The sequence below is a fragment of the Macrotis lagotis genome, chromosome 1 (assembly GCF_037893015.1).
Source record: "Macrotis lagotis isolate mMagLag1 chromosome 1, bilby.v1.9.chrom.fasta, whole genome shotgun sequence".
Taxonomy (NCBI): Eukaryota; Metazoa; Chordata; class Mammalia; order Peramelemorphia; family Peramelidae; genus Macrotis; species Macrotis lagotis.
The window spans coordinates 501944467-501971345 of NC_133658.1; the positions used below are offsets into that span (position 1 = coordinate 501944467).

Here is a 26879-nt window from a genome sequence, read left to right on the forward strand (position 1 = left end):
AAGTTTTAGAAGTTAAACAGGATTTTCTGTTTTATCTTGGAGGTACTTGGGAAAGATTTGAGTTAATTGAGCAGAAGGGTAACACAGTCAGGTATGTGCTTTCTGAATATCACTTTTAACAATTTGGTCAGGTGAGATAGTGAGATCATTCAAAAGCCTATTGAGGATAGTCCAAATTTGAGGTGATAAAGGCCTCCACTGGAGTGAAGTTTGTGTCAGTGGAGAGAAAAGAATGTATTCATGAAATACTGGCAAGATTTGGTAATGGAGTTGTGTGGGGTGATCATGACTGAGGAATCAGGAATATCACTGAGAATTTTAAGATGGTGATAACATCAAAAATATCAGGTTTGGGGTAGGAGTTTTGAGGGAACAAGAGTAAGGAGTTTTGAGGGAAGGTTAAGGGAAAGACATTGAGTTCTATTTTAGATATGCCATATTTCAAATGCCTATGGGCTCTCCAGTTTGAGATGACCAAAAGGAAATGAGGGACTAAAAGTCAGGAAAAAGATAAGTACTGGAAATTTAAATTGGAGAATAGACCATATGAAAATGATTAATTCATGTGACTTGATGAGATTGCTAAGCAGATAACCAAAGACAGAGGCTTGTGGGACCACCTATGGTTGTTAGGTATGACCTGGATGAAGTCCAAGTAAAGGAAACTGAAGAGTGATTAGACAAATGGGAGAAAAAGCAGAAAAGGGTAGTGTCAGAGACTCTAAGGTCACTAAGAATGAGAATTGAAGAGGCTATTATATATAATGCATGAGAGGAGTCCAATTCGACTGAATTGGGGTGAGAAACAGGAAGAGGATAATGTGTATGAGGAATATATAACAGACAGTAGCATGGGGCCAGATTGTGAATGATTTTCAAGTTAAACGAGTTTATATTTGACCCTTAAGTCAATAGGGAGTCACTGCAGTTTATTGAATAGAAGAATGATAATGGTCACGTCTACATTTAAGGAAATTCACTTTGACAGGTATATGGAAGATGGTCCATATACCTAGTCCAAAAAAACGAGTGAAAGATGATGAGCAGCTGAACTGTGGTTGCTGTTTGAGTAAAGAGAAGGGATAAGATAGATGTGAGAATTGTTGTTTATGTAAAAACAGCCTGATAGTTCAACTAATTTGGTATGTAGGATGAGTGAGAGTGAGGAGTAATGAATAACGAAGGTTAATAACTTTGGAGACTTCAAAATTGATGTTTTAAGAAACAAGTAATTTTGGTAGAGGGGAAGATTTAATTGGGAAAAAGGATGAGTTCAGTGTCATGAAAATCTTGAAATAGTATATACAAGGAAAAATTGATTAAAAAGTAGTCAAAACAAAAAAAATAGTCAAAGCAAAGATATCAAAAAGGAGAACTGAGAATTTATCATATGTGAATATTTGGTATGAATGGGAGGAGACTTGGTTCCTTGTGCAATAATATATTATGATTATAAAATGTAATAATCATTAAGATAATGCATAATCTTCATGAATTAATATATTCATAAGTTTTGGCTATGTAAGAGCTTGCAAGTTCCAGATTGAATCAGTAAAAGTTTTTTTCCTATACTGAAGGGTTTGAGAATAGATGAGAAATTGCTGTTTATTAAAGAATGAAAGATTTGAAATATTTTTATTGGAAAATCATAGCCTTGGATATAATTCTACTGCTGATTTTAATTTAATATTGAGTTTGAAAAATGATTATCCTTTATTTCTATCCTGGATTCCCCCTTTAACTGAAAGGCCACAGTGAACAGTTTTCAACTTGTACTGAAATTATGTATTCAAATGGAAGGGAAATAACTATCCTTTTTTTCAATGTTTAGAACTAGAGAAGAGGAAATGGAAAAAAGTACCATTATACTAATGTAAAGAGTAGTAAAAATAATTTTTATAGTGTAATAAAAAGTATTTTACATCATCTCTCAGAAATTGAATTTGGAAAAAAAGTCCTTCTTCGATGATTCAGTACTCAAAGTTGGTCCGATAAAGATGTCTTAGTTTTTAATTATAGGTGAAGATAAGTAATACTTTTTGTAAAAATTTTTTATCTTTGAATATTCATTGCATCAAAAATGCATTTTCAGGATTTTAATTTTTGTTCTGATCTTTACAGATGAACATTTTCTTATGCAATTATTATGCAGACTTTTCTTCTATTCATATTCTTATACAAATATTTCATATTAAACCACAGATCTTTTAAAAATATTTATACATTAATTCCGAAGTTGAGGTTATATTACAAGTATGTATTTTTTTTTAATCTGTTAATCTCTGGGATTAATTTCCTTGATTACAGGGAAAATGCTGAATGACAGATTATGTAAAAGTTCAACATTTTAGGCTTTTAGCTCAGTCACTGAATTTTAGAACATAATTTTTCAATAGGTACATGTACCAGAGAGAATTAATAGACTAAGATACTTAGTTGAAAAGAACTTCCAAAAATTTAAGTAAACCTGGACTTGACTGAAAATTCTCTACCATTCATAGGAAATGATCATCTTCATTTAAAGATCTCAAATGAGGGAGAAAACTTATTACTTGAGGCAGCAGGTTCTAATTTTTGATGACTTTAATTGTTAGGAAGCTTTTCCTTTCTATTAAATCTAAATCAGTTTTTTGGTAAGTCCTACCTACTACTGCTAGTTCTATCTTTTTCGTTCATGAAGAACAAATGTAATCCTTCTGTATGTGTTTAAAGTATTTTTGATTGCTGAAGCATTTTCATTTATTTAGTTTTAACAATTGTACTTGGGTTAAAATGATCCACAGGTTAAAAGTTCTTTAAGGACTTTGAAAGTCATACCAAATGTCATTTATGTGAAACAAAGATCATGAAATGTTGAGATAAAACTGACACTTTTCTTCAAACAAGAGGAGAAAAACATGGAAAAATTGGAAAACGTGGAGTTAATAATAAAAACAATGTTAAAATACTGGAAGTTAAAGGTAACGGGTATAGAAAGATCATAACTAGGAATGAGAACCTGAATTTTAGATTTATCTCCACTTGCAATTAGCTATGTGGCCACTTAATTTCTGGGCTTTGTCTTCCATATTTTTACAATGAGGGAGGTAGACTAGATGTGGCCTCTCCTAGCACTGATAATATATTTCATTGACTATGAATTATGTTGCTGTATGTTTTCAATTAGAATTGTGGAGCCTTTTTTTCATGAATACAGTATAGATATAGCTGTATAACAATTCTTTTTGCTTTTATAGGTTGTAAAGGCATATGATCGTGTGGAGCAGGAGTGGGTTGCCATTAAAATTATTAAGAACAAGAAGGCTTTTTTAAATCAAGCCCAGATTGAAGTGCGACTTCTTGAGCTTATGAACAAACATGACACTGAAATGAAATATTACATAGGTAAATAAAGATTCAATGTTTGCTTTTGTTTTACCTTCCAGTCTTTGAATAAAATTATTTATTTTAGATGCTTGATTAAAAACAGACAGCTAGATTGCATTTGGAGACTGATAAATTTGCATATATGAGACTCAGTTCTTCCCAGTCTCATTTAATTTTTAGAATTTATTCATATAAAAATCTTCTGAGTTTCCACTCCAAGAGAACATCAGTATATGAAGCAATTCATATTTAAATACTTAATAGGATCCATGATCTCCTCAATTTGGAGTCTTACATCAGTGGTACAGATCACATTTCATTGTACTATCTTATCTGGTGTATATTTCCCCCAACTCTTCCATGGGGAGATTATCAAGTGCTCTTGAGCCCTACCTCTATAAATTCTATGGTTACTAATATGTTTAGTCTGTCCACCTTTTCCCCATTCTCTCCTTACATAACCAGTAACATAACCTGTTAAAATCATACATTTTCTTGGATGCAACTTCTCTGTCATTCTACTGGTAAGATGATAGAACTTCATAGCCATCATACATTTCATTGTTTTTGTATTACCTGTAGTTGTGATAATTTTGAAGTTGTGATGTTCTCATGATTTGTAGCAGCACTAGAAGTTTATTAGCATTTTAATAAAGACAGAACTTTGAGTCAGTAGGGAGCAACTTGTGATCATTGAAAATTTGACATAGCTTAACTAATTTTCAGTTTTCATTTCTTCTAGTCTCTTCTGGTTCCATTTAATTGAGATTGCATTATCCATCTAACTGCATGCTCTGGTCTGAATTTCCACTTTTAAGTGGCTGTATATCTGTTTGTAGGCCCTATAAATAGGACTTCTTAATGTAAAATCTAAGAATTTTGTTGTTATTTTTTAAAAAATATTTTGGCAAATATTTTTTGGTTTAATTGATCTTCTTTGTAATTCTATTTTATTTTGTGTGTTTAAAACACTATTCTCCCACAGGCTCCACCAGACTTCTAAGGGGACACAAAAAAAAATGTTAAGAACCCTTGCCCTGTAGTATTCTGGGATTTGATGAAATCAGCATAATGTCACCCACAAACAGCATTTATTAAGCACCTACTATGTACATTGCATGCTCCTTACAGAAAGACAAAAGTGGTTCTGTTTGCTTTTTGTCTTCAAGGATACTTTTTTAAGTTTGGTTTTTGGTTTTGTTTTGTTTTGGGGGTTTTTTTGTTTGTTTTTTTGTTTTTGGTTTTTTAATGGGGTTAAGTGGCTTGCCCAAGGCCACACAGCTAGGTAATTATTAAGTGTCTGAAGTTGGATTTGAACCCAGGTACTCCTGACTCCATGGTTGCTTTATCCACTGCGCTACCTAGCTGCCCCTTCAAGGATACTCTATTCTACTAAGAGATTCAGGTTAATAGAAAAGTATGCATATGATCAGTAGATACAAATGTTTTCTTTGTCTTTTAGGGTAAAGTAATCGTGTTATGTGACTTCCCCTCCCCCCAGTCATATGGAGTCTTCTTTACTTCAGATATCTTGAAAATTGATTCCTTTGATAAAAATTATATTGCATCTAGAACAGGTTTCTCAGAGTACTTTAATCTGCTTTTTCCATCTCTAGTGCCATTTTTACTCCTTCAGTAGTAAGTATGTCAAAAAAGTAATTCTACTTTCATGATTAAAGTAGATCAGAGAATATATATTAGCTGATCTGTTGTTTTTCTTCTTTTTATTCCCTTTCCATTTGCAAGTTTACATGCTCTTAGAAAGATTTATCCTAGTTGTCTTTCTTGCCAAGCTTTCTTGCAGACTCATTTTCTCTGGATTATTTTTCTTTGTCCTTCCTTCTTTCCTCCCGCCTTTTATCTTTCTTTCATTCCTAATAACCAGAAATTGGAGAATTTATATAGATAAACTAGAAAAATATGCAAGAGTTAAACAAGCTGAAATTATGTAACCAAAAAGGACTAGACATTTTCTCAGCTTCTCATAAACTCTTTTTTTAAAAATTTTTTTTATTAAAGATATTATTTGAGTTTTACAATTTTCCCCCATCTTACTTCCCTACCCCCACCCCCACGAAAAGCAATCTGTCAGTCTTTACTTTGATAAACTTTTTTTAAAAAATAGTGAATCAAAACAAATTTTCACTTTAATCTCGTCCAGAAAATTTTTTGTCTCTGCTTTCTGTGTTTTTCATCTCTATTAAGAGTTGGGTATATGTTTCATTAATAATCTTAGAATCTTGTTTGGTCATTGTATTTATAACAATTCAGCATAGTACTATTCCCTTAGTAGCTATTTCCCAATTTATGGTTATCCCCTCAGATTCCCCACTGCAGCAAGAGCCATAATTATTTTTGAACAGCCTTGAGAGTCTGTTTTCTTTATGACTCATTCTTCACTCTCCTCCTCCTCCACCCCCTGCCCTCTCATGATTGGAAATGTATTTTTTCCTGTTTTCCTATTGACTGAAATGTATTTTTCTTTCCAACTCTCTATGTGAGAGAGAGAGAGAGAGAGAGAGAGAGAGAGAGAGTGTGTGTATTCTGACTTTTGTACTGATTTTTATATCTGCAGATGAGAGTGAGGAATCAAATACTCTTCCCCACTTGTTCCTCCCTTGTTTGTATAGATGCTTGTATACCATTATTATGTGAGATAATTTCCCTGACCTTCCTTTTCCTTCCTCCCTAGTGATTTCTTCTTCCTTCCTTTCTATTCTTTTCTTCAGATTATCAAGTCATAACAAGGTAATACCAAGGTCTTTGGATTCCCTCTATGAGTCTTGATGATGATGAGGGGACCCAAATTTGGGGATGTTTCCCCATATTTAAATGTAAACTATCCTTGTGTCATCTTTTATCATTGTTCATTCATATTTACCTTTTTTATTTCCCATACTTCTCTGTATTCTTATGTTTGAGTAAGACAGAAACTTTCAAATCTGATATTTTTCTCAAAAATGCTTTAAGTCATGTATCATTAAGGATTCATTTCCCCCCCTTAATATTATATTCAATTTTCCTAAGTTATTCTTGGTTATAAATCACATCCCTTTGGAATATTTTATTCCAATTTTTCCATTCATTTGGTGCTACTAAATCTTATGTGCAACATCCCTGTGGTGCCCCCCCCCCCCCCGCTATCTTAGTACTTCATTTTTTTCTTTTTTGTCCACTAAGTATATTTTATTTTACCTGGAAGCTAAGGATATTGGTTTTAATGTTCCTGGGAGTTCCCATTTTGCTCTTTCTTTTAGAAAGTGACTAATGAATTCTTTATTCTTCTAAATAGTCCTCTGGTTCTAAGAGACCCTGGATGGTTTTTTTAAGATTTCTTGAAATGGAATGTGTAAGTTCTTTTTTGGTTATGGTATTCAGACAATCTTTAATCTTTAATTTTTTTCTCCTTGGTCTGTTTTCTTAGGTCAATTGTTCTTACTATGACTTTTAAGTCTTTTGACCTGTTTTATATTTCTTGTTGAAATTTTCTGGAATTTTTGTTGCTTGGCTTGGGTTTTTTTTTTTAATCTCTTTGATTCTCCCATATTCTCTTTAAATTTTATACTCCTACCAAACTCCTTTATAGGTCTTTACAGGCAGGTCTGTATTTTGAGTTATTGTTGCTACTGACATCTCTGTGTCTCTGCCTTTCCCATCCCATTGTCTTTTTCTAGAGGTAAAAAAAAAATAGGAATGGAATAGTCCTTTCATTCAATGAATGTACATTCATAGATAGGGAAATGATGTGTATGTATGTAGATATATACAAAATAATTAAAAGATAATGAGAAGTGGTGGCACTAGTAGTGAACAAGGATGGGGATTTGGGCTTCAATAAAGATCTAATCACAAAAACTTGAATTCAGTTAAGGGATTCTGAGAGGTGATGATGAGGAGGGGAATGCATGCCAGAAATAAGGACCCAACCTGAGCAAAGGTACAGATGAGAGATGGACTGTTATGTGTAAAAAAAAAAAAAAAAAAAAAAAAAAAAAAAAGAGTAAGAAGCCTGATTTGGCTGGACCACAGAGTGTGTGAAGTGAGCATTATATGAGAAGGTTCAAAAGGTATGTTAGGGATAGAGTATGAAAGATTTTAAATGCCAGACAGAATTTTTGTATTTAATTCTAGAGGTAATTGGGAGCTATTGCCTTATTTGTACAGGGGAATGACATAAGCAGATAAGCAGATTTTAACAGCAATTTGGACAGGGTTTTGGATGGGAATATAAACAGTTAATTATGAGTTGTAATAAGGGAAAAGTGCTGGGGCTATGAACTAATCTTTAAGTTTGAGAAATGTTCTGGAGACTTGACAACTGATTGAAGAGCAGAGAAATTCTTGATGATATTAAGATTTTGTGAACTGGATGACTGGTCTGATGACCTCAGGAGAAACTAAATCTATACAGAGCTTATCATTAAACCCATGAGACCTAATTAAAAACCTCTGAGAATGGACAGTTATTCAGTCAACAAGCATTTAACATCTGACTCTGGTGGAGATGAGTAGTAGGGAGAGAAAAAGAGAGAACCAGATAAGAAAAGAGAGATCATAATTCCCTGATCACAGTGACAAAGAAGATTGAGGAGTTCTCAGATGCATAAAAGGAGAAAGCAGTGGCACACAACCTCAGAGAAGGTAGAATACCTAGGAGGAAAAGGTAGCCAACAATGTTAGATTTCTTCAGGACACAGTGGTATGCTCTGAGCCCCAATTTCCTTATCTTAAAAATGAGAATAAAAATAATTTTAGTACTTACCTGGCAGGATTGTTATAGTGAAATAATTGTTCCAAATCTCAAAGCTCTATGGAAGTGTCAGTTATATTATTATTTTGTTGTTATTATTCACATCTTTTATGATATAATGCTGACAAGATACTATTGTTCTGTAATACTTAATGTTCACTAAGGGGTAGCTAGGTGGCGCAATGGATACAGAACCTGCCCAGGAGTCAGGAGTACCTGAGTTCAAATGGCCTCACACACTTAATAATTACCTAGCTATGTGACCTTGGGCAAGTCACATTGCCTTGCTAAATAAAAAAAAACCCTAAAAAAATAATTAATGTTCACTGGAATATTAAACAAGTCTATATGTGTTTTTTTTAATTTAATAAAAGTATTATGAGGTGCATTTTATTTTTCTTTCTGTTCATTGAAAGCATCTTAGTTTCAGTACTTTGGGGGTATGTTATACTTCCTTCTATTCCCACATAGTTTTGTTTTTTCTTTTATATCTCTGCATTGGATATTTTTTGAAATAGTTCTACCATCTTCTCCCTTCCTTAGTATAATCCCTTTTTCTTTCCTATCTACTGTGCAACCTAGCTGCCTTTATCATTTAATTTTTAATAAACCTTTTATTACATTAGGTTTATGTGGGCCCTTGTTTCTTCCCATACTGCTGGAATATAAATACTTCATCATATAGTCAAATATTTTGATCTTTTTTTTTGTCTCGACTCCTATATTTGCATCTCAGTTTATTTGTTCTCTTCCAATTTCTTTATCAGGAATACTTATAAGTCCAAGTGAACAGTTCATTACTTCTCTTGTAGAATTATATCCAGTTGTTCCAGGTAAACTATTCTTGGTTCTAAAGAAATACCTTTTAAACCCTTTAGAATGTAAATGTTTTTTGTTTTCCTTTCCTTTTGAATGATAGCTGCCAAATCTTGTGTGAACTTAACTAAAGACTTTTCTTTTGGGGTTGTACAATATTTTTCTTTTCATTGAAGTTCTAGATTTTAGGCTTTTACATGTCTGGGTATTTTTGTTTTACTTTGTTTTTAAAAGGAGGTAAAGTGTGGATTTTTTTCTGTTGTCATTTTGACCTCTCTTTCTAAATAGATCAATCTAATTTTCCACCATAATGTATTAAAATGTATCTAGGCTTTTATGGGATTTTTTTTTTTGGTTGAGGATTTTAAGTAGTCCCATGATAGTTAGATGATCACTTCTTGACTTTTTTTCCTAGACCAGCTTTTTGGGGATTTTTTTTTTTGCGGCGTGGGGGAGGGGAGAGATGAGATACTATTTTTGTCTTTTAGATATGCCTAACCTATTTTCCAAGGATTAAGTATTCTAGATCTGTATAGGGGGCACATTCCAAAAAAAGACTTGCTACCTGTTTATTATTTCAGCCATAGCAATCCATAGAACAAAAAAAAATACCTTTTAAAAAGCCTTAATCCTGTGTCCCTTCTGCTTCTTCACTGATGTCAGTCAACTGGCAAGAAAGGGGGTATAGGATGCTAAGAGTCACACATTTTTAAAAGACCATCAATAAAATTTAATTGACTTAAAATTCTAAATATGAGATTCTTATTCATTGAACAAATACAAATACTGTTGGCATTTCATATATCAGTGTTGACCTCTTGCTATGAGCAAAAAAAGAAATTACAATGGAATGGAAAGCTGGCTCATAGATACTGCTAGCAGAGATAAAGAAATGTTCTGGCAGAGTGGGTTTTATCTTATGCCTAAAAGTGACAAAAAATATTTTACATAATAGACCTTTCTTGTAGTGCTACACTCATGATACAAAATGACCACTATAAAAATAATTGCTATAACCTATACTGCTGACAAGTGATAAAGAAATTTTACAAAGAACTTGATAAGACCCTCCACATTAAATCAACAGATACAAAGTTCAAATATTAATTTAATAACTTTAGTGTAAATTTGGCAAAATATAAGGATGTAAAAAATAGATGGGGAAAGCATAGTTGGAGGAAGGTATGAGATTATTTGTATTCCTCCTCCCCAAAAAATACAGAAACAAGTATAAACAATAAAGGATTATGGTTGTGTGTTTGTGTGTTTATATAACTTGGGAATAAAAGTTTGTTATCTCTGAAGTCAGATCACAATAAAAAGACAAATTAGTTTTTTAAAAAGAAAAAATAATTAAAATATGATACAATTTAAACAGTTTAATCTTGAAATTTTTACACAAATAGTTTAAAATTAAAATGTGGGAAATGACCAATAGAAATGACATTGCACCAAATATAAGAATTTTATCCAGAAATTTAACCTTTGCAAATTAATTGCCTCAATAAGTAGATGAGAGAAACCAGAAAGCAACAGTCTGCAAATATCTGATTTATTTGACAAAAAGAGATGACTGCCAGAATATAAATTTTATCTTAGAAAGATGATTTTGAGAAATATTCTCTTTAAAAAGCAGAGTTGTAATGAAAAATAAAAACCAGTATAAAAAAGCTTAGCAAGATATCCAAAGGTATAGTAAGGTCATCCCAGGCATGAAAATAGGAGCACTTTAAACATAAAAGATCCTATACAGAGTTCAGATTGGAAGTTAATTCCCTGTGGATAGTGACATGCTCCAAATCATCTTGTTTTTGGATATCATTGTATTTATTTCATTAAGCTCTAGAACCTATTCCTGCTAGAGATTGTCGTTATTCAAAAGATTTGGCCGAACTAGCCAGACAGAAAGATCAAATCTATTGTTCATAGATCCTAAGCTAGTAAGTAATGTTCTTATCATGAGGCATAGAATAAACTTTTCCTCAGAATAATTAAAAGAGCAGTGTATAGAGCAGGGCTATCCAAAATGCAGCATGTGGCCTGCCCTTGGGTTTACTAAACACTTTAGTAAATGAAGCTGAGCTACCACAGAGCTCACTAAAATGACAAAAATATGTTGTCTATTGTTTCAATTAAAACTTTTAAAAGTAAGGTTGGACAGCCCTGGCAGAGCACAGTGGAGAGCAATATGGTGAATATGATCAGGTTGTAACACACCACATGCAAGGAAATTCCACCCCCCCCAAAAAAAAGTAAAAGATGTAGTACTGTTTTAAAAAAGTAACCTTGGCTTTGGAATTCTGATTTCAAATCCTGCCTCTCTCCCATCTTGTCCTTGTGTTTTTAGGCAAATCTAATGTCTCTGATCCTTGCTTTTCTCATCTGTAAATTGAAAGAGGTAGACTCCAAGTTTCCTTTGTGCTCTAAATCTATAATCAAGAAATTATATAAGAAGAAGAAAAGATGGGCAAGAATAAGAGATGAACTAGAGACAAGCTAGATTATTCCATTATTATACTTACCATGTCAGGAAAAAAAATAAAGGTCTCCAACACAGATGAGTGGACCTTTTGTGGTGAACTGGGCTACTGACATTTGCTATCCAGGATTGACCTACTTGAATGGATTGTGGTATTCATTGTTGAAGAGAACCCCCTGAAATGCTTGCATTCATTTGAGTATAGAGGGAAGTTAGTGGAATGTATAATTCTAATTATACTAGTTCTAAAAGTTACTTATAGAAACAAAGACTGACCATTGTAATATAATAAAATATTTAGGGATTCTGAACCAGATCTGTGTAGACACAGGAGAGCTCATTAGCATTACAAGCTATGTTTACATAACTTTGGGCAAGTTTCCTAATCTCTGGCTCAGTTTCCTTCCTGGTAATTTGAGAAGATTCTAAGTTTCTCTCCCTTGGACTAATTTTGTGAATTGACACTATTAGGAAAGACATCATATTTAAAAACCTTGTATAAACAGATCATCATTTCCCTCTTTTAATTATCATTAACAATCTTTAGCTAGTTTTATTTTAAAAACATGATTTAAGTCATGTATTTAATATAAATATGAGCTTTAGTATCAAAAAAGAGGATATTTTAAATTTAAGCAATAGTTCTCCACCTTCTCTAATAATCTGCATGATTTCTAACAATAATTTTGATGGCGAATGAACTCTTTCCTCTTAATTTTTATAAAAGTCTCTAAATTGTCCTTGTCTCCCAGTTTCTTTTTTCCTTTTTTTAAGTCCTAAAATAATGTTCCAAAAAGATACACTTGACTAGATCAGGTTGTTTTCAATGCTCAAAATCTTTAAGGTTCTCCCTTTACCCTACTTCTATTTTTTTTTATAGAATGTGAAAATGCACTCCTTTCAGAACTCTTACCTTTTGAATCTCTTCCTTACCTTCCTTTTAATTCTAGCTTAGGTCTTTCTGATTAAACCTCTAAAACTTTTTGTCCTCCAAAACTTCATCCCCCCCCCCCCCCCCAGCAAAAGTGAATCTTCCGCTTCAGATTTTCTCAAATAACCTACTCTGTTTTGTCTTGTGTAAGGCTTATATGTGTAGATGCATCTGCTGCCTCAGTCCTATTAAATGTATTTTCTTCACCATCCCACGTTTCTCCAGGACCTAAAACAGTGCTTTAATGCCAATGGAGTCTTAATAAATGTTTTCTGAAATACAATGAAATATTAATGTTTAAGTTAAACACTTTTCTGATTTTACATCAACAGATTGTTGCTTCTAATAGGAATGATTATACCTGTTTATATCTTTGTTTTTGAGTACAAATAAAAAAATCTGTTGTAGTGATCAAAAATTATCCTTGTTTATTGAATATAATGGCAGTAATTAAGCCAACAGTAGGAGTTGCCTGTTAAACATTTAATTTACCATTTTCTCAAGAGTAAATATCCTTAACCCGACCAGATCATTAGAACACAATTGATTGGGAGGTAGAGGTTTTTTTTTATCAGGCATAGTATTTGCATTTATGTATCTTTTCCATCTCTGATGTTAAATATTATTTCCTGGAATGAGAAAGCTATGCTTATAAACTTGTTTTGACAGCTAATCCTGCTCAGGAATTCACACATACTAGTGTAAAAATTAGATTCTTTTATAAGTCTGAAAATATTACCAGAAAAAAAGCATAATCTTGATTTTGTATATTTTTCTTGGGATTAAAAAATATCACTTGTTCCATTGTGGTTTTATTTTCATATATATTTTGACATTCTTACACACCTTCAGTGACTAATTGTTGTGGATGTTCCTTTTAGCAGTACTAAATTACAATCCATTTGATCTTGTCTATGTCCTTCTACAAGTTCTCCCATAAAAGAGATCTAATAATTGATGAGTTTTTCTGGGTTTTTGACATTACATGAATATCAGTTGAACATTCAGGTTACTTGTTAGTTATCCCTCATTCTTGCAATGTTGCTAAATTAATTCTCTTTCTAGTTAAGTGTTAATGAATGATATATTTTATTTATTTTTAATTTAATATTTTTCGATCAATGAAACCACCTTCTTTTGCTCCTGTCTCTCTTCATACCTGGAGAGTTATACCTTATCTAAATATATAATGTGAAAAATTAGTCATATACCAAACTGCCTTCCCATTTGGGAACATTAGACTCCTAGGTTCATTTATTTCTCTTTATTGTATATCTAATGTTTTTCCAGTGACCAACCTCTGTTTCTTAATCACTATTAAATTTTGATGAGAACTACTTTGAGATCTGGCATTCTAGACTTTGTTTTTTTTTTTTAATTTCTCTCAAGATTCTTGACCTTTTTTTCCTTTGAATAAGTTTTTAATTATATTTTTCTACCTCTAAAAAGCAGTCTTGGTAGTTAAACTGGCACATAGTTGGATATGTAAATTTATGTGTAAATTAAATACACTATTTACTAATATAGTACTTTTACTATGTTGACTTGGCATATACATACATGAACAATTAACATTTCTCCAATTATTTAAATTTATCCTTTTTTTGGTATACTGTTTTGTACTTTCTGCAGTTTTAAAAATAAAAAAAATAATTTCCCTTTCTCTTCCTGGTGGATTTTGTTGGTAATCTTTTAGAAAGGCTTATTTTATATTTTGCCATTTGACCACAGTTGATTATTTCAGCTAATTTTTTTTTTTTGCAAGGCAATGTGGTTAATTGTCATACAGCTAGGTAATTACTGTCTGAGGTCGTATTTGAATTCAGGTCCTCCTGACTCCAGGGCTGGTGCTGTCACTGCACCATCTAGATGCCCTTCCACTAATTTTTTTAGTTGACTTTTTAGGGTTCTCCTGATTTTGACTCCTTTTTCCTTATTGCTTATTTCCTTGATTTCTTTTTCTCATATGGTTAGCATTTCTAGCACTTTTTAAAATAATAATGATGACAATGGATATCTTTGCTTTATTCTTGGTCTTATTAGAAAAACTTCTGGTTTTCCCATAATATATAATACTGGCTTTTGTTTTAGATAGATATTATTAATCAAAATAAAGAAAGGTACATTTATTCCTGCTTTCTAGTATTTTTTAACAGGAATATATCTCTATTTTTCTTCATCTATTTTTAAGAATTTTGTGCCCTAACAAGTGGTTAATTTTTATAAGTGTGCCATGTGTATTTAGCAAATATGAATCTCCCCCTTTTATTCTCATTCAGTAATCTACAGGGTCTTATTATCTCTTAATATTTTATAAATTCTTTTCAGATGGTTCTTAATTATTTTTTGGTAAGTTTTATCTAGGGCTTTAAAAAAGTACTTTGAGGTCTCCCATTGTTACAGTTTTACTCCTTGATTCTCCCTTTAATTTTGCTAACTTGGTCTATGTCATGCATTGCTGTTTGGTGTTGCTATTAATTCATGGTTTATGCTGCCTTTTGGCAAAATATAATTTCTCTGTTTCTTTTTTAGTCAAACATTTTTGCTGTTGCCTTGTCTGAGATTGTGATTGCATTCCTAACTTTAACTTCAGCATCAACTTAATAGATTTTATTCTTACCCTTTATGTTTAACTCTGTGTGGATCTTTGTTTTCAAGAGTGTTTTATTGTAAAGAATATGTTATTGGATTCTGGTTTCTGATCCATTTTATACTATCCTTTTTCATTTTCTGAATGAGTTCATCCTATTCATGTTCACAGTTGTTTTTATTAAATAATTGTATCTTTCCTTCTATTCTTTTATACATTTCAGGCTTTTTGTTTCCAGCTTCCTTTTTATAAAGATAAAGATGGTGAAAAAGTATGTTCAACATCATTACTCTTGGTTAAGTGCAATCTACTTCTGTTCTCCTGGCCTTCTCTTTCCCTAGCCTAGATTCCAGGTTCTTATCTTTTCTTTCTAAATCTCCTTTTGTATAGAGTTTGTTTTGCATTTGATTAATTCTTCTGTTAGCCAACTTTCTCTCCACTCCCACTTTCCTTTCCTCTGTTTCCTAGTTACTTGTATTTTTCCCTCCTTAAACCAGATGAAATGCTTGTGAGGTTCAAAGGTCTTCCCCTAGCTTCCTCACTTCTTCCTCCCTATGTCTTTTTACTTGTGCATCCCACTTAAAATAATTTTTCTTATCCTTCTAACTTTTGCCTTTTTCTCCCTTCCCCACATATTCCTTCCCCCCCTTTCTTTTTATCTTCTAGGATCATTAAAGCATTTTAAAAAATATGTCTCAATTCCTCTATCTTCTTATATTCCTTCTGTGATAATTATCTAATATATGAGGATATTAGAATTTTCAATGGACATCACTTCTGGTCTTTTTGTTGGTAATGAAAAGAAGTCCTCTGTGTTTTTGAGATCCATTTTCTCCTCTTTAGGATTATAATTAGCATTGACCTACAGTCTTTTTTTCTTCTGTATCATTGTATTCTAGGCTTTCTGTTCTTTTTCTGCAGTGATCACTAAGTCTTGTGTAATCCTCACTCTGGTTCATTTGTAGTTGAAGTCTTTCTGACTGTTTTACTTTGGAATTGGATTGTAGTGTCCTTATGGACATTTTGTAGTCAATTTTTTTATTTTTCCTTTTCTTTCTATTTCTAAGTGATCTGGCTAGATTTCCTTTTATTATTTCTTCAAATATTATTTTTAGTTCCTTTTATTCTGGTCCTGTCTTTTAGAAATTCTATTGATTCTTAAGATATCTTTCTTCAGTCAGGTTTCCAGATAAATTATTTTTGCTGTGATGCATGCACCTCTTATTTTCTTTTCTTTTTTCAATATTTTAACTTTGTTTAAATGGTTCTTGTTATCTCATGGAGTTATTAATTTCTATTTGGCCCATTCTAATTTTCAATGAGTATGTTGTTTGGATAAAGTTTTGTATCTCTTTGGCAAGTTGTTAATTCTCCAGTTTTTTTTTCCAGAGCTCTAATTTTTCCCCTACATTTTAATTTCATTTTTAAAATCTTTTTAACCCCCCCAGGGGGGCAGGCTTCTTCATCTCTTCCAGGAATTCTAATTTAATTTATGCCCTGTATTCTTTGAGATTTTGCTTGTAAATGTTCTCCTGGATTTGTGTTGAGCTCATGAGCATCCTTGTCACCATCATAATTATTTAGATGGGTTGTTGTTGTTTTTTTGATTCTTACAATCTATTTTGTGATTGAACATTTTGTTAGGACCATGCTCTGTATACTTTAGGAGGGAATGGCTAAGTCACGTTTATCTCCTTTTAGATTTTTCTTCTTCTTTCTTTTAGAATTTGAGTATTTTATTATTCCATGTTCTTGGGGACAGTTTAGCTCAGGCTGAGGTCAAGTTTGAAGCAATTTGATCTAGGTCTTCAGTCTTGAGTGCTCCTTCCAGATCTGACTAATGATTTGTTTTGGATCTGAATGAGATATTGCCCTTGCTTAGAGTGCTGATACTCCACTCACCCACTTTTAAGGATCCAGGAATTTTTGATCTCAAAGGCAGAACCAAAAACATTACTCTTTGCTCAGTATAGATGAGGACCTTTGACCACCATGCTTAGGACATAGATCTTCTCCTCCCTCAGTTTATGTATTAGTACTCATTTATTCTTGTAATAGTATCAGATCTCTGGTGCCCAGACACAGGCAGTTCCCCCCTCCCCATTCAGTCAGTCCCTGTTTTTGGGGGACCATGTGACATTTCTAATGTCCTTAGACTTCATTGCCTCAAGAAGCTGATCTAGGTTATGAAAGTGTTGTAAGGTGATAAGTGAGTTTTTTCCCCTTGGACTTCACTAATCAGTGTGGCATGTTTTTTTTGAATCCTTTTGGTATAGTTATAAATAAGAATTTGGCTCCAGTTCTTCCTGTTCTACCATCTTTGCTGTTCTCCTGAGGTCATTTAATTTCTTTTTTTGTATATCATATGAATGATGTAATGAGTAATAAGCTTTAGTCTACTTAAATTATCCTTTGATATAATATCTTTTTGTCATTACAATTTTTGGATTCTTTGGAGACTAGTATTTCATGAATTGTGGCTCCAATAGAGACTGTTTTTTATTTTAAATCAGTTTTTAAACAACTTTTGTGTCAGGAAATTGTTTGGAATCGTTGTTTAGTCATTTCATTCATATCCAATTCTTCATGATCTCCTTTGGAGTTTTTTCCTTAGTAAAGTTACTGGAATGGTGTATCTTTTCCCTCTCCAACTAATTTTATAGATGAGAAAACCTAGACAAAGTTAAGTGATTCTCCAAGGTCACATACCTAGAAAGTGTCTAAGTCCAGTTTTAGTTTAGATCTTCCTAACTCGCAAGTTGGATGTTTTATCTACTGTGCAATCTAGCCACCCCCTTATAACATTATATGATTTCCCAAATGCAATCTAGCCCATTGTCTTCTAGGCCTCAGTCATTGTCTGTTAGTAGTTTTGTCTAAGATACATGCACTGACTCATTAAATTTTTCCTGCTATTTTTATTCCTTTATTCCTTTTCTTATTTGAGTTGATTGCTGAATTGCTGAATGTTACTTTTTAAATTATGAGATTTTATAAAATGTAGCATTTCCATATAGGAATATGACTATAGAATTTCACTATGTAAATGTACAAAAAATGATGTGTTTAAATATAGAGATCCAGGTAATTATTACCAGGAAGTTGAAATATGTTTTACTTAATATTCACTTACACAATTATTAGTATTTCTTCCATAGAACACTTTAAAGGTACTTGTTTTGAATTTAATTTCTAGAAATATAGAAGTAGAATATAGTTAGAAATTCCTAAGTTGTTGAAAGAAATATCTTAGTGCCCTAAATACTGGGTTCTTAAATCTGGTCATTTCAAGTTTTATATGTAAAACTTAATGGTTTAATAATTTGGGAATATGTAGATGTCTAATATGAATTTCTCTTTTCTTTCAGTGCATCTGAAACGCCACTTTATGTTCCGAAACCATCTCTGCTTAGTTTTTGAAATGTTGTCTTATAATCTTTATGACTTGTTAAGGAACACAAATTTTCGAGGTGTCTCTTTGAACCTGACACGAAAATTTGCACAACAGATGTGCACTGCACTGCTTTTTCTTGCAACTCCAGAACTTAGTATCATTCACTGTGACCTCAAACCTGAGAACATTCTTCTCTGTAACCCCAAACGCAGCGCAATCAAGATTGTTGACTTTGGAAGTTCTTGTCAACTGGGACAAAGGGTATGTATTATTCAAAAATAGTGTAAATAAATAAATTAAATAGGATTTGGACTTTAGGTAATTTAACTTCTTTAGGAATCAAGATGTGTGTGTGTGTGTGTGTGTGTGTGTGTGTGTGTGTGTTAAAGGATTGATTGCTTTGAAAACATCAGGTCTATTTTTTTAAAGTATGTCATTTAATTTCATAAAGGTCAATAGTCTTTAAATGAAAACCATTTTAGAGATGATAGAAATCCTATACTTTATTTGTACTTAGAACTATTTTCAAATCCCTAATTTTGCACAAAAAAATGCCTTTCTGAAATTAAAAGATGGCATTATTGATAAATGTTCTAAGTTTGGTTGAAAAGACTTAGCAATTCTTTCTACCCAAATAAACTGACATTGTTTGAAATTTGTTTATACACCCTAAATACTAATGAAATAATCTATTCTTTGTGTTCCCTTATAAAAACAAAAATGATTTTTTCACATAAGAAAAGCAAAAATGTCAGAACAAAGATCATTACTATAACCATATTTTGAGATTCCTTAGGATCAATAATTATGACCTGAGGCATCCTACATAACTATAAGGGCTCTAAAAGGGAATTTTGAAAAAGCGAAATGAGTGAATTTATAAGAAATAACTGAAATGGAGTTACCATAGAAAGTATATTGAAAGGTCATGTGAAATTGAATTAAATCATATTTAAAAGATCCAATCATTAAATTATCTCATCCTGGCTAAAGGGTGTTTTGTTTTAATACCAGAGTACTAAGCAGAAGTGGTACTTAGGAGTCCTGGTAGGGAAGAGGTGAAAAGCTGAGACCTGTGGTCACCTTACTAGAGGATGGCCCCTGACTCTAGCCTAACAGCCACCCCCACCCTCCTCCCAGTAGTCATTCAGGCACTATACATTTCTGAAGTACCTCTTAATGTGCTTCAAGCTGGGGGTACAAAAAGAATCGGACCCAACAAGTCTTTTGATTCCTGGTCTCCAAGGAACTTATGTTGGTGGAGAAGCTAGAACAAGCACATAAAGAAGTTCAAACTGTACAGACAGGAAAAAAAAAAAAAAAGATGGTAGGCACCGGAATTAAGAAGGGATAGGAATGATTTCCTGTTAATGATGGGGTTTTAGTTTAGACCTAAAGAAAGCTAGGAAAGCCAGTAGATAGAGATGAGAAGGGAAAAACATTCCAAGTATGCGGGATAACCAGAAAGAATGCCTGTAGTGAAGTAAGGAGGCTACACTGGATTGAAGAGTCAATGAAAGAGAATAAGGACTAGAAAGGTAGGAGCAGGGCTAAGTTATGAAGAATTGAATGTCACACAGGTCACAGGGAGCCACTGAAGTTTGAGTGGGATGGAGAATGACATAGTCAGATGAACACTTAGAAGTTTCCAAGAAACTGAAGGCAAGCAGACTTAACCAGCTAGCATCCTGGTAACAGAAATATCAGAAGAAAGAAGAGGGCATATTTGAGAGATGTTCCAAAAGAGAAATTGCAACTTTGGCAGCAGATTAGGGGCAGGAGGGATGGAAGTGAGATAGTGAGATGAGGATATACCTAGGTTTTGAACCTGGGGAGAATGGGATGGTTCCTTTAGCAGTAATAATGAAATTTGAAGGAGAGCACAGGGGAAATGATAATGAGTTCAGTTTTGGACATGTTGAATTTTAAATATCAACTAGCTAGACAATCTGAAATGCCTGAAAGGCATTTGGAACTACAAGACTGAAGGGGCAGACTGGGTAGATATGAGAATCATCAACATAGAGATGATAAGAGGGAGAAAAGAAGAGTATCCAGGACATACCCTCAAGGGATCTCTTATTAGTATTAGAGAGAATTACTTGGATGAGGGTCTAATAAGGGAGAATGAAGAAAAGCAGACTACAGGAGAATTGGGACAGAGTAATGACCTGGAAATATAGAAAGAAGAAAATATCAAAAAGGAGAGGATGGTAAAAGTGTCGAAGGCTACAATGAGGTTTAAGAAAAAAAGGCTATTGGATTTGCAAGATATAAGATTACTGATAATTGTAAAGAAAGCATAAATTAGCCTCGATTATAAGGGAGAATGAGGGGAACGTCAAGCCTCTTATTATAGACAACCTTTTTCCTTTTCAAGGAGTTTAGCCACAAAGAGCAAAAGAGTTATATGACAGCAAAAATGGAAAGATCAAATGAAGATGAGGGACACATCCACTAGACAAGGAGAGATTGAATATATTGATAGAGTTTAGATGAAAGAAGAGGCAATCTGTTAGTGGAAATGGGACAAAGTAGGATCATTTCTGTAGATAAAGATTTACCTTAGAGGTATAAGAACACTTTTTTTCATGAAAGTGTTAAGGACAATGTAGTAATAGTGCATCTGAGTGATATGAGATGAGAAAGAAGGGAGAAGAGAAAGCTCCTGGAGAATGGATTGTGCCAAGCTTCTCGGATGAGAGGGTTGGGATAGAGGGGAACCCTGGGGAGGTTTAAGATAGATGTAAAGGTCTAAAAGAGCCTCTGTGGGGAGTGGAATAAGTGGTAAGGTATAGTGGGATTAGAGATATAGTAAAGATAGAATTTGGCAAGGGAAGTCAAACAGAGATAGGATTAGAATTTTAATAGAATATTATCAAAGAAAAGGATTTGGGAATTTTTAAATTTGGAGGTGGTACATTTATGAGTGGTGGCAGGAACAAGAGTATGATCATCTTTCTCCCTAAGGTAAGTGGATGAATAGGGACATGCCAAGTGAATAGGTTGAGGAACTAACTGGTTACAGTTTTTGAGGAAGAATCATTATATATGTTTATAACCTTAAGTATGAAGACAGAAATTGAAAAGGAAAGAAAACTTGATCCAGGTTCTAAATTCATTAAGAAAAGAACACAATGATCTGAAGACATCTGATACCAAGATATTGATTGAGTGATAGATATGAAAGGCACGAACCTCAAAAAAGAAGGGCAAGGTTGAACCTGAAAGTAGGAATAGGGAACGTAGTATATTCTTCTCTGACCACTGAACCAAAGAGAATGAGTGAAAATGCAGCTTGTGCTAGAAAAAGTGGCCAGGGAGGCTTTGTAATTATAGGGCATCAGGTCTAAATGATAACCAAAATTCACTTATTTCTAATTCTGATTTAAGTGTATCAGAATCCTTAATCTAACTCTCATTTACCCTAATAAATCCCTCCAGAGTAAAGCACCATATTCTCCCTCTGGCTTCTAGGAGTATCCTTGCATCTGCTTTGAAGGTCCCTTCCCACCTCTGTAACTATAATCCTATTCAATAAAGCTTGTTGCTCAACTGGAAAGAGCATGTCAGTCATCTCTTCTTCTTCTAATCCCCATCCTGTCTTTATGTTGCAGAGGTTGACTTAGGTTTTTAATACCAGCAGCTTGAGCTACAATTCGCAATTTATTCTCCCTAATGGGAATTACCAGTTTTTAGTATTCCAATGTCACTTAACCCATTTATGTTAATTAAATTAGATTTTACAGAGGGGATATTTCTTGAGAAGGTACAATAAAACAAGAACAGATATTTCCTTTCCCATCACCTAAAGGCAAACTCTGTTCCTTGGGGAAAGTGGGCTCAAACTTATATCAGTTTCTAAAGTATTTGCCCCATCGTCACTTCTGACTGTGGCATAGGAAATGGAGTTCCTCTCTTTATTCCCAATCTGGCATCTTTGCTGTAATAATATTCTACTTCTTGACTGGCTTTCATTTAGTTCTATCCTGAACTCTTACTCAATGGCTTCAAACTTATTTTGTTGACCTTTTGAAACACCTCAGCATCACATTCTAGTTCTAAACTCCTTTATTTAAAAGCAGAAAAGAATTGACCCAATAGAGACTGAAATAATTGCAGGACTCTGCTGTTATGAGCTACATGGCCACAGTCTGGTTCATAGATAAGGCCTCTTTCCCTTGGGAGACAGAATAGTCTTTTACTGTCACCTTGTTGCCACCCTGCAGGAAAGTGTATTAGAATGGATTTTCAAAGCCTTGAGGAACAAGATTGTTCTCTTTTGGAATGAATGAAATAAGCACCTGGTGTATAAATACACAAGTGAGACCATCCCTTCAGGAACTTAATTCTGATGGGGACGACGGCACAGAAGACCACAGTGTTTTGGTCTGGGAAAAGATTAGAACGGGAGTTGAACCAGAAGTGTGTGGGGGTGGTAAATGGCATATTCTTTTCAGTATTATAACTATACTGATCTTATTGTAGTTCCATAAGTGGGAAGGGACCATCAAAGCAGATGGTAACATCCAGAGACTTGGAAGTCATGGAGAGGGAGATGGGATGAACATGACCTAGGTGGACTATGAAGCATGCCTGAAGTCACCTCAAGTCTATTTTACCACAAGACACTTACCAATTTGGACAACAGAGATCTCAGGTCGAGAGCTCCAGAACTAAAAGGGAATCTAGATATTTGGAGGTGCAGGGCAAGAAAATGTGATTTAAAAAGTAGGAAACAGGAAGGAACAAAACATGGATGTCTAAAAAGTAATTCATACTAAAGGGATTCACCACTAGTTCTTACATATGAAACCAGCTTTAAAGTGAGGCAGGAATATGAATCTAGATATCATTTTAATTTGAGGGACTATGAATTTCAGGAAACTTATGAAAAGTCAGGATTCTGTTAAATCCATTTCTGATCTCTAATTCCATTTTTTCTTACAATACCAAGTATTTATTAAATATCTGCTACATAAAGCTGGGGATACAAATACAAACAGTGCCTCCTCACAAATAGCTTATGTTCTAATGGAGGTGTCATTCATATTTACATATACTCAGCATAGAAATAAAATGAATTAATAAAAGTATATACAAAATACATATTGTCCTACTGCACTCATGCATACTTCTCTCTCTCTCTCTCTCTCTCTCTCTCTCTCTCTCTCTCTCTCTCTCTCTCTCTCTCTCTATCTGTCTCTCAATCTCTAACTCTCTTAACTCTCTAAACATCTATACTATACCTGAACTGAAAGCAGCAGTGGGTTGGGGGGTGGGGTGGAATACCTCATAGAGATTCTGATGCTAAAATGATTCTGTATAGTTTTTTAGAAGGAAAGGAAAAACAGTTACATACTTTCCTGTGGTTCCATCTAATGATTAATGAAGTCCTAAAAAATGGGGTCTGTGGTTGCTTTGTTGTAGTCTAAGGTAAAGCACAAAAATTCATACCTCTTTTGGAAGCTGAATGAAGGATTATTTAGTTAGGATATTTTATTTTTTCAAAAATAGCTTTTTTTTAAGGGTCAGGATTTGATTAATCAAAAAAATGTATTTTAATTTGAGGCTTTACCTGTTCTACTGGTATGAAGTGAACTTTAGCCATAAAAATCTAGCTTTCTATATTTTATTATGTAAGGTAAATAAAGATTTAAGTATTCAAAGTTGTTGTTAAAGCACTTTTGTTTTTAAAAAACAACAAATGATGGTAATGTTTTTTGTTTTTGTTTTTTGATTAAGAATTCAACTTTATAAAGACTGACAGTTTGCTTCCCATGGGGGGGGAAGTAAGATTGGGGGGAAAATTGTAAAACTCAAATAATCTTTAATAGGAAAAAAAAGAATTCAACTTTAAAAGAGAAGATTTTATTGAACCTTACTAAAGTTAATTCAGAGTAGAATTCATTAGATTTCTTTTTTTAATTATCATTATTTTTTATTTATTTAAGGCAATGGGATTAAGTGATTTGCCCAAGGTCACAGAGCTAGGCAATTATTAAGTATCTGAGACTGGATTTGAACTCAGGTCCTCCTGATTCCAAGGCCAGTGTTCTAAACACTACACCACCTAACTGCCCCAATTCATTAGATTTCAATTACATTTTATAGCTATTTGACACTGTATCCTAAAACATTCAAGTAATTATTGTATATCTATCAGGTTAACCAAGCAATTCCCACAGCAAATAATTCAATTCATAAGTAGTTGGGCTTTCTTTGCAAGGTTAATTTATTTTACAATATTTTATTTAAGAAGCATAATATGAATTTAATAAAATATGCTTTATTTCTAATTCTGTGCTGTACTATCTCTTGTAGTCATGTATAACATTTTAACAATTATCTTTCAACACTTTCCTCTATCGAAGATGTAAGAAACTGTTGGTTTGGAATACTGCAAATAATGTTTCCCATTTTTCCAGTATTTTAATTTTCTAAACTGTGCTTACATTTTCCTTTTTAATTTGTTATATGAAATGGTATTTCCGGGAAGGAAAGACTATATTGAGAAATGTAGTTTATATACAAACATGATACAATTACACATCAAAAATAATTCTTCAAAACATAAATATAAACAGAACCTAGTAGAGGAATTTGCCAATTATACTTCCCTTTAACAATTGTTCTTAGAAATTTATTTATTAGAATTATACAAGTCAAGAAACTAAAAATTCCATGAAACTTTTTTAAAATTATATTTCAGATATACCAGTATATCCAGAGTCGCTTTTATCGCTCTCCAGAGGTACTACTGGGAATGCCTTATGATCTTGCTATTGACATGTGGTCCCTTGGGTGTATTTTAGTTGAAATGCACACTGGAGAACCTCTTTTCAGTGGAGCCAATGAGGTGTGTAATGATTTTTTTTTCTTATTATCATTAGGCTACCCCCCCCAAAGTAGTAGGCACTAAATTAATTATCAGATTGTTTAAATTAAATAATTGTTTAAATAGATCATTTTATGTTCTTTATTTAATTTTATGTGTTATTGTCACACAACAGTGAGTTCAGAATTATTAAATGTGAATATGGACATTTAAATTGGTTGGCATAATAAATAACTGAAGCATTCAATTTAATTTGAAATGTTTAAGAAGTCTTGCTTTATGAATTTTAGATATCTTAGGCATCATGAAAGTGAACTTGAGTGAAGATAACAAGAGAGGAGTGTGAATTTTGAGTGATATTTAAGAATGGATAAGTACTTTAGATTACTTTCTGGAACTCTGCCCAAATAATTAAATTTATTAATACCATATAAATATTAATAATTTAATAATGACAAATACTATCAATATTAACATTCTTGTATAAGGAAATTACATCTGAATAGAAAGATAGCATATGGGTTTTCTTACAGAGTTAAATAAAGGAGTTGATAGATTTGGACACTGGGTCATTTTACCTTGCAGTATTCATGATGTACATAAAAAAATCATCATAAAATAACTTTTTATGGGATTACAGATTATGAGTTTAACAGAGAAATTTTGTAAAGAATTTGATGAGATTCTTTAAACTTAATTATCAAGACAAGACAATTGGCATTAAAGCACTGAAACTACACAGTGCAGTAGGGAGGCAAAATGCAAGCAATTTTGTTCAATATATATATATATATATATATATATATATATATATAGAGAGAGAGAGAGAGAGAGAGAGAGAGAGAGAGAGAGAGAGAGAGAGAGAGAGAATAATAGGAAATAATAAGCACATGAAGGCACTCAGTTTTAGTGAATTTGGAAACATTTCCTATAAATGCGGCATTTTAGCTGGGACTTCCATCTAAACCAGGAAGCAGGAACGAGAAGGTATCCTTCAACACCTTCTCCTGGGCAGAAGTAGGGAACTATGGGTTTGGAATACTACAAATAATGTTTCACTTTTTCAATATGTTAATTTTCTGAACTGTACTTTCTCTTTTTTAAATTTGTTAATATGAAATGGTTTTTTTTCTGGGAAAGAAAAAGGCTGTATTGAGAAATGTCCTTAAGGACAGCAAGTAGAAATTCCAGGAGTCAGATTAAATGTCATGTTTAAGGAATATCAAGATAAAATATCAATTGAGAAAAAAGAAATATCAAGGAGACAAACCATCAACCCTGAATCACAGATTTGGGAGAGGGAGTATAAAGGTGTAAGAAGGCTGAAAAGGTGGGGTTGGGGCTGGGTTTGAGACCTTGTTTAAATGATAAACAGGTTTTTGTATTTGATATTGGAAGTTGATAGGGAATACTGAAGTTTGTTGAGTGGGTAGGTGACACGGTTTACTAAAGCTCTGCATCAGTGGATGGTGAAGAGACTTGTGACAAGGACACCAACCAGCTGGACAGGAGTGAAGCGATAAGGACTTGCACCAGGGTGGCACAGTATCAGAAAAGGAGGAATGAGGTTGAATTTGAGAGGTATTATGAAGGTAAAATCTATACACTTCTGCAACAGATTGAATTTGAGAGAAATGGTGTCAGAGTGATGCCTTGAAGATGACACCTAGGTAGCCTGTAGTACTGGATGGTAGAGTTCACAACAATAGCAGGGA

General features: G+C 33.2%; 1 protein-coding gene and 1 long non-coding RNA gene across 23 annotated transcripts in view; one reads left to right on the forward strand and one right to left on the reverse strand.

Annotated features, from left to right (window-relative positions):
- Positions 1-26879, forward strand: part of DYRK1A (dual specificity tyrosine phosphorylation regulated kinase 1A) — a 207023-nt gene that overhangs the window by 169302 nt on the left and 10842 nt on the right. For all 22 annotated transcript variants that reach the window (XM_074213988.1, XM_074213990.1, XM_074214000.1 and 19 more), the window contains 3 exons: positions 3237-3384; positions 18301-18587; positions 25039-25185. In XM_074213988.1, the coding sequence (XP_074070089.1) occupies positions 3237-3384; positions 18301-18587; positions 25039-25185 (582 nt within the window). The remainder of the gene's footprint in view (positions 1-3236; positions 3385-18300; positions 18588-25038; positions 25186-26879) is intronic.
- Positions 4954-26879, reverse strand: part of LOC141506856 (uncharacterized) — a 73818-nt gene continuing 51892 nt past the window's right edge. The window contains exons 2-4 of the long non-coding RNA XR_012473991.1: positions 11218-11361; positions 9545-9599; positions 4954-5240 (exon numbers count right to left, since the gene is read on the reverse strand). This is a non-coding gene — a long non-coding RNA (uncharacterized LOC141506856). The remainder of the gene's footprint in view (positions 5241-9544; positions 9600-11217; positions 11362-26879) is intronic.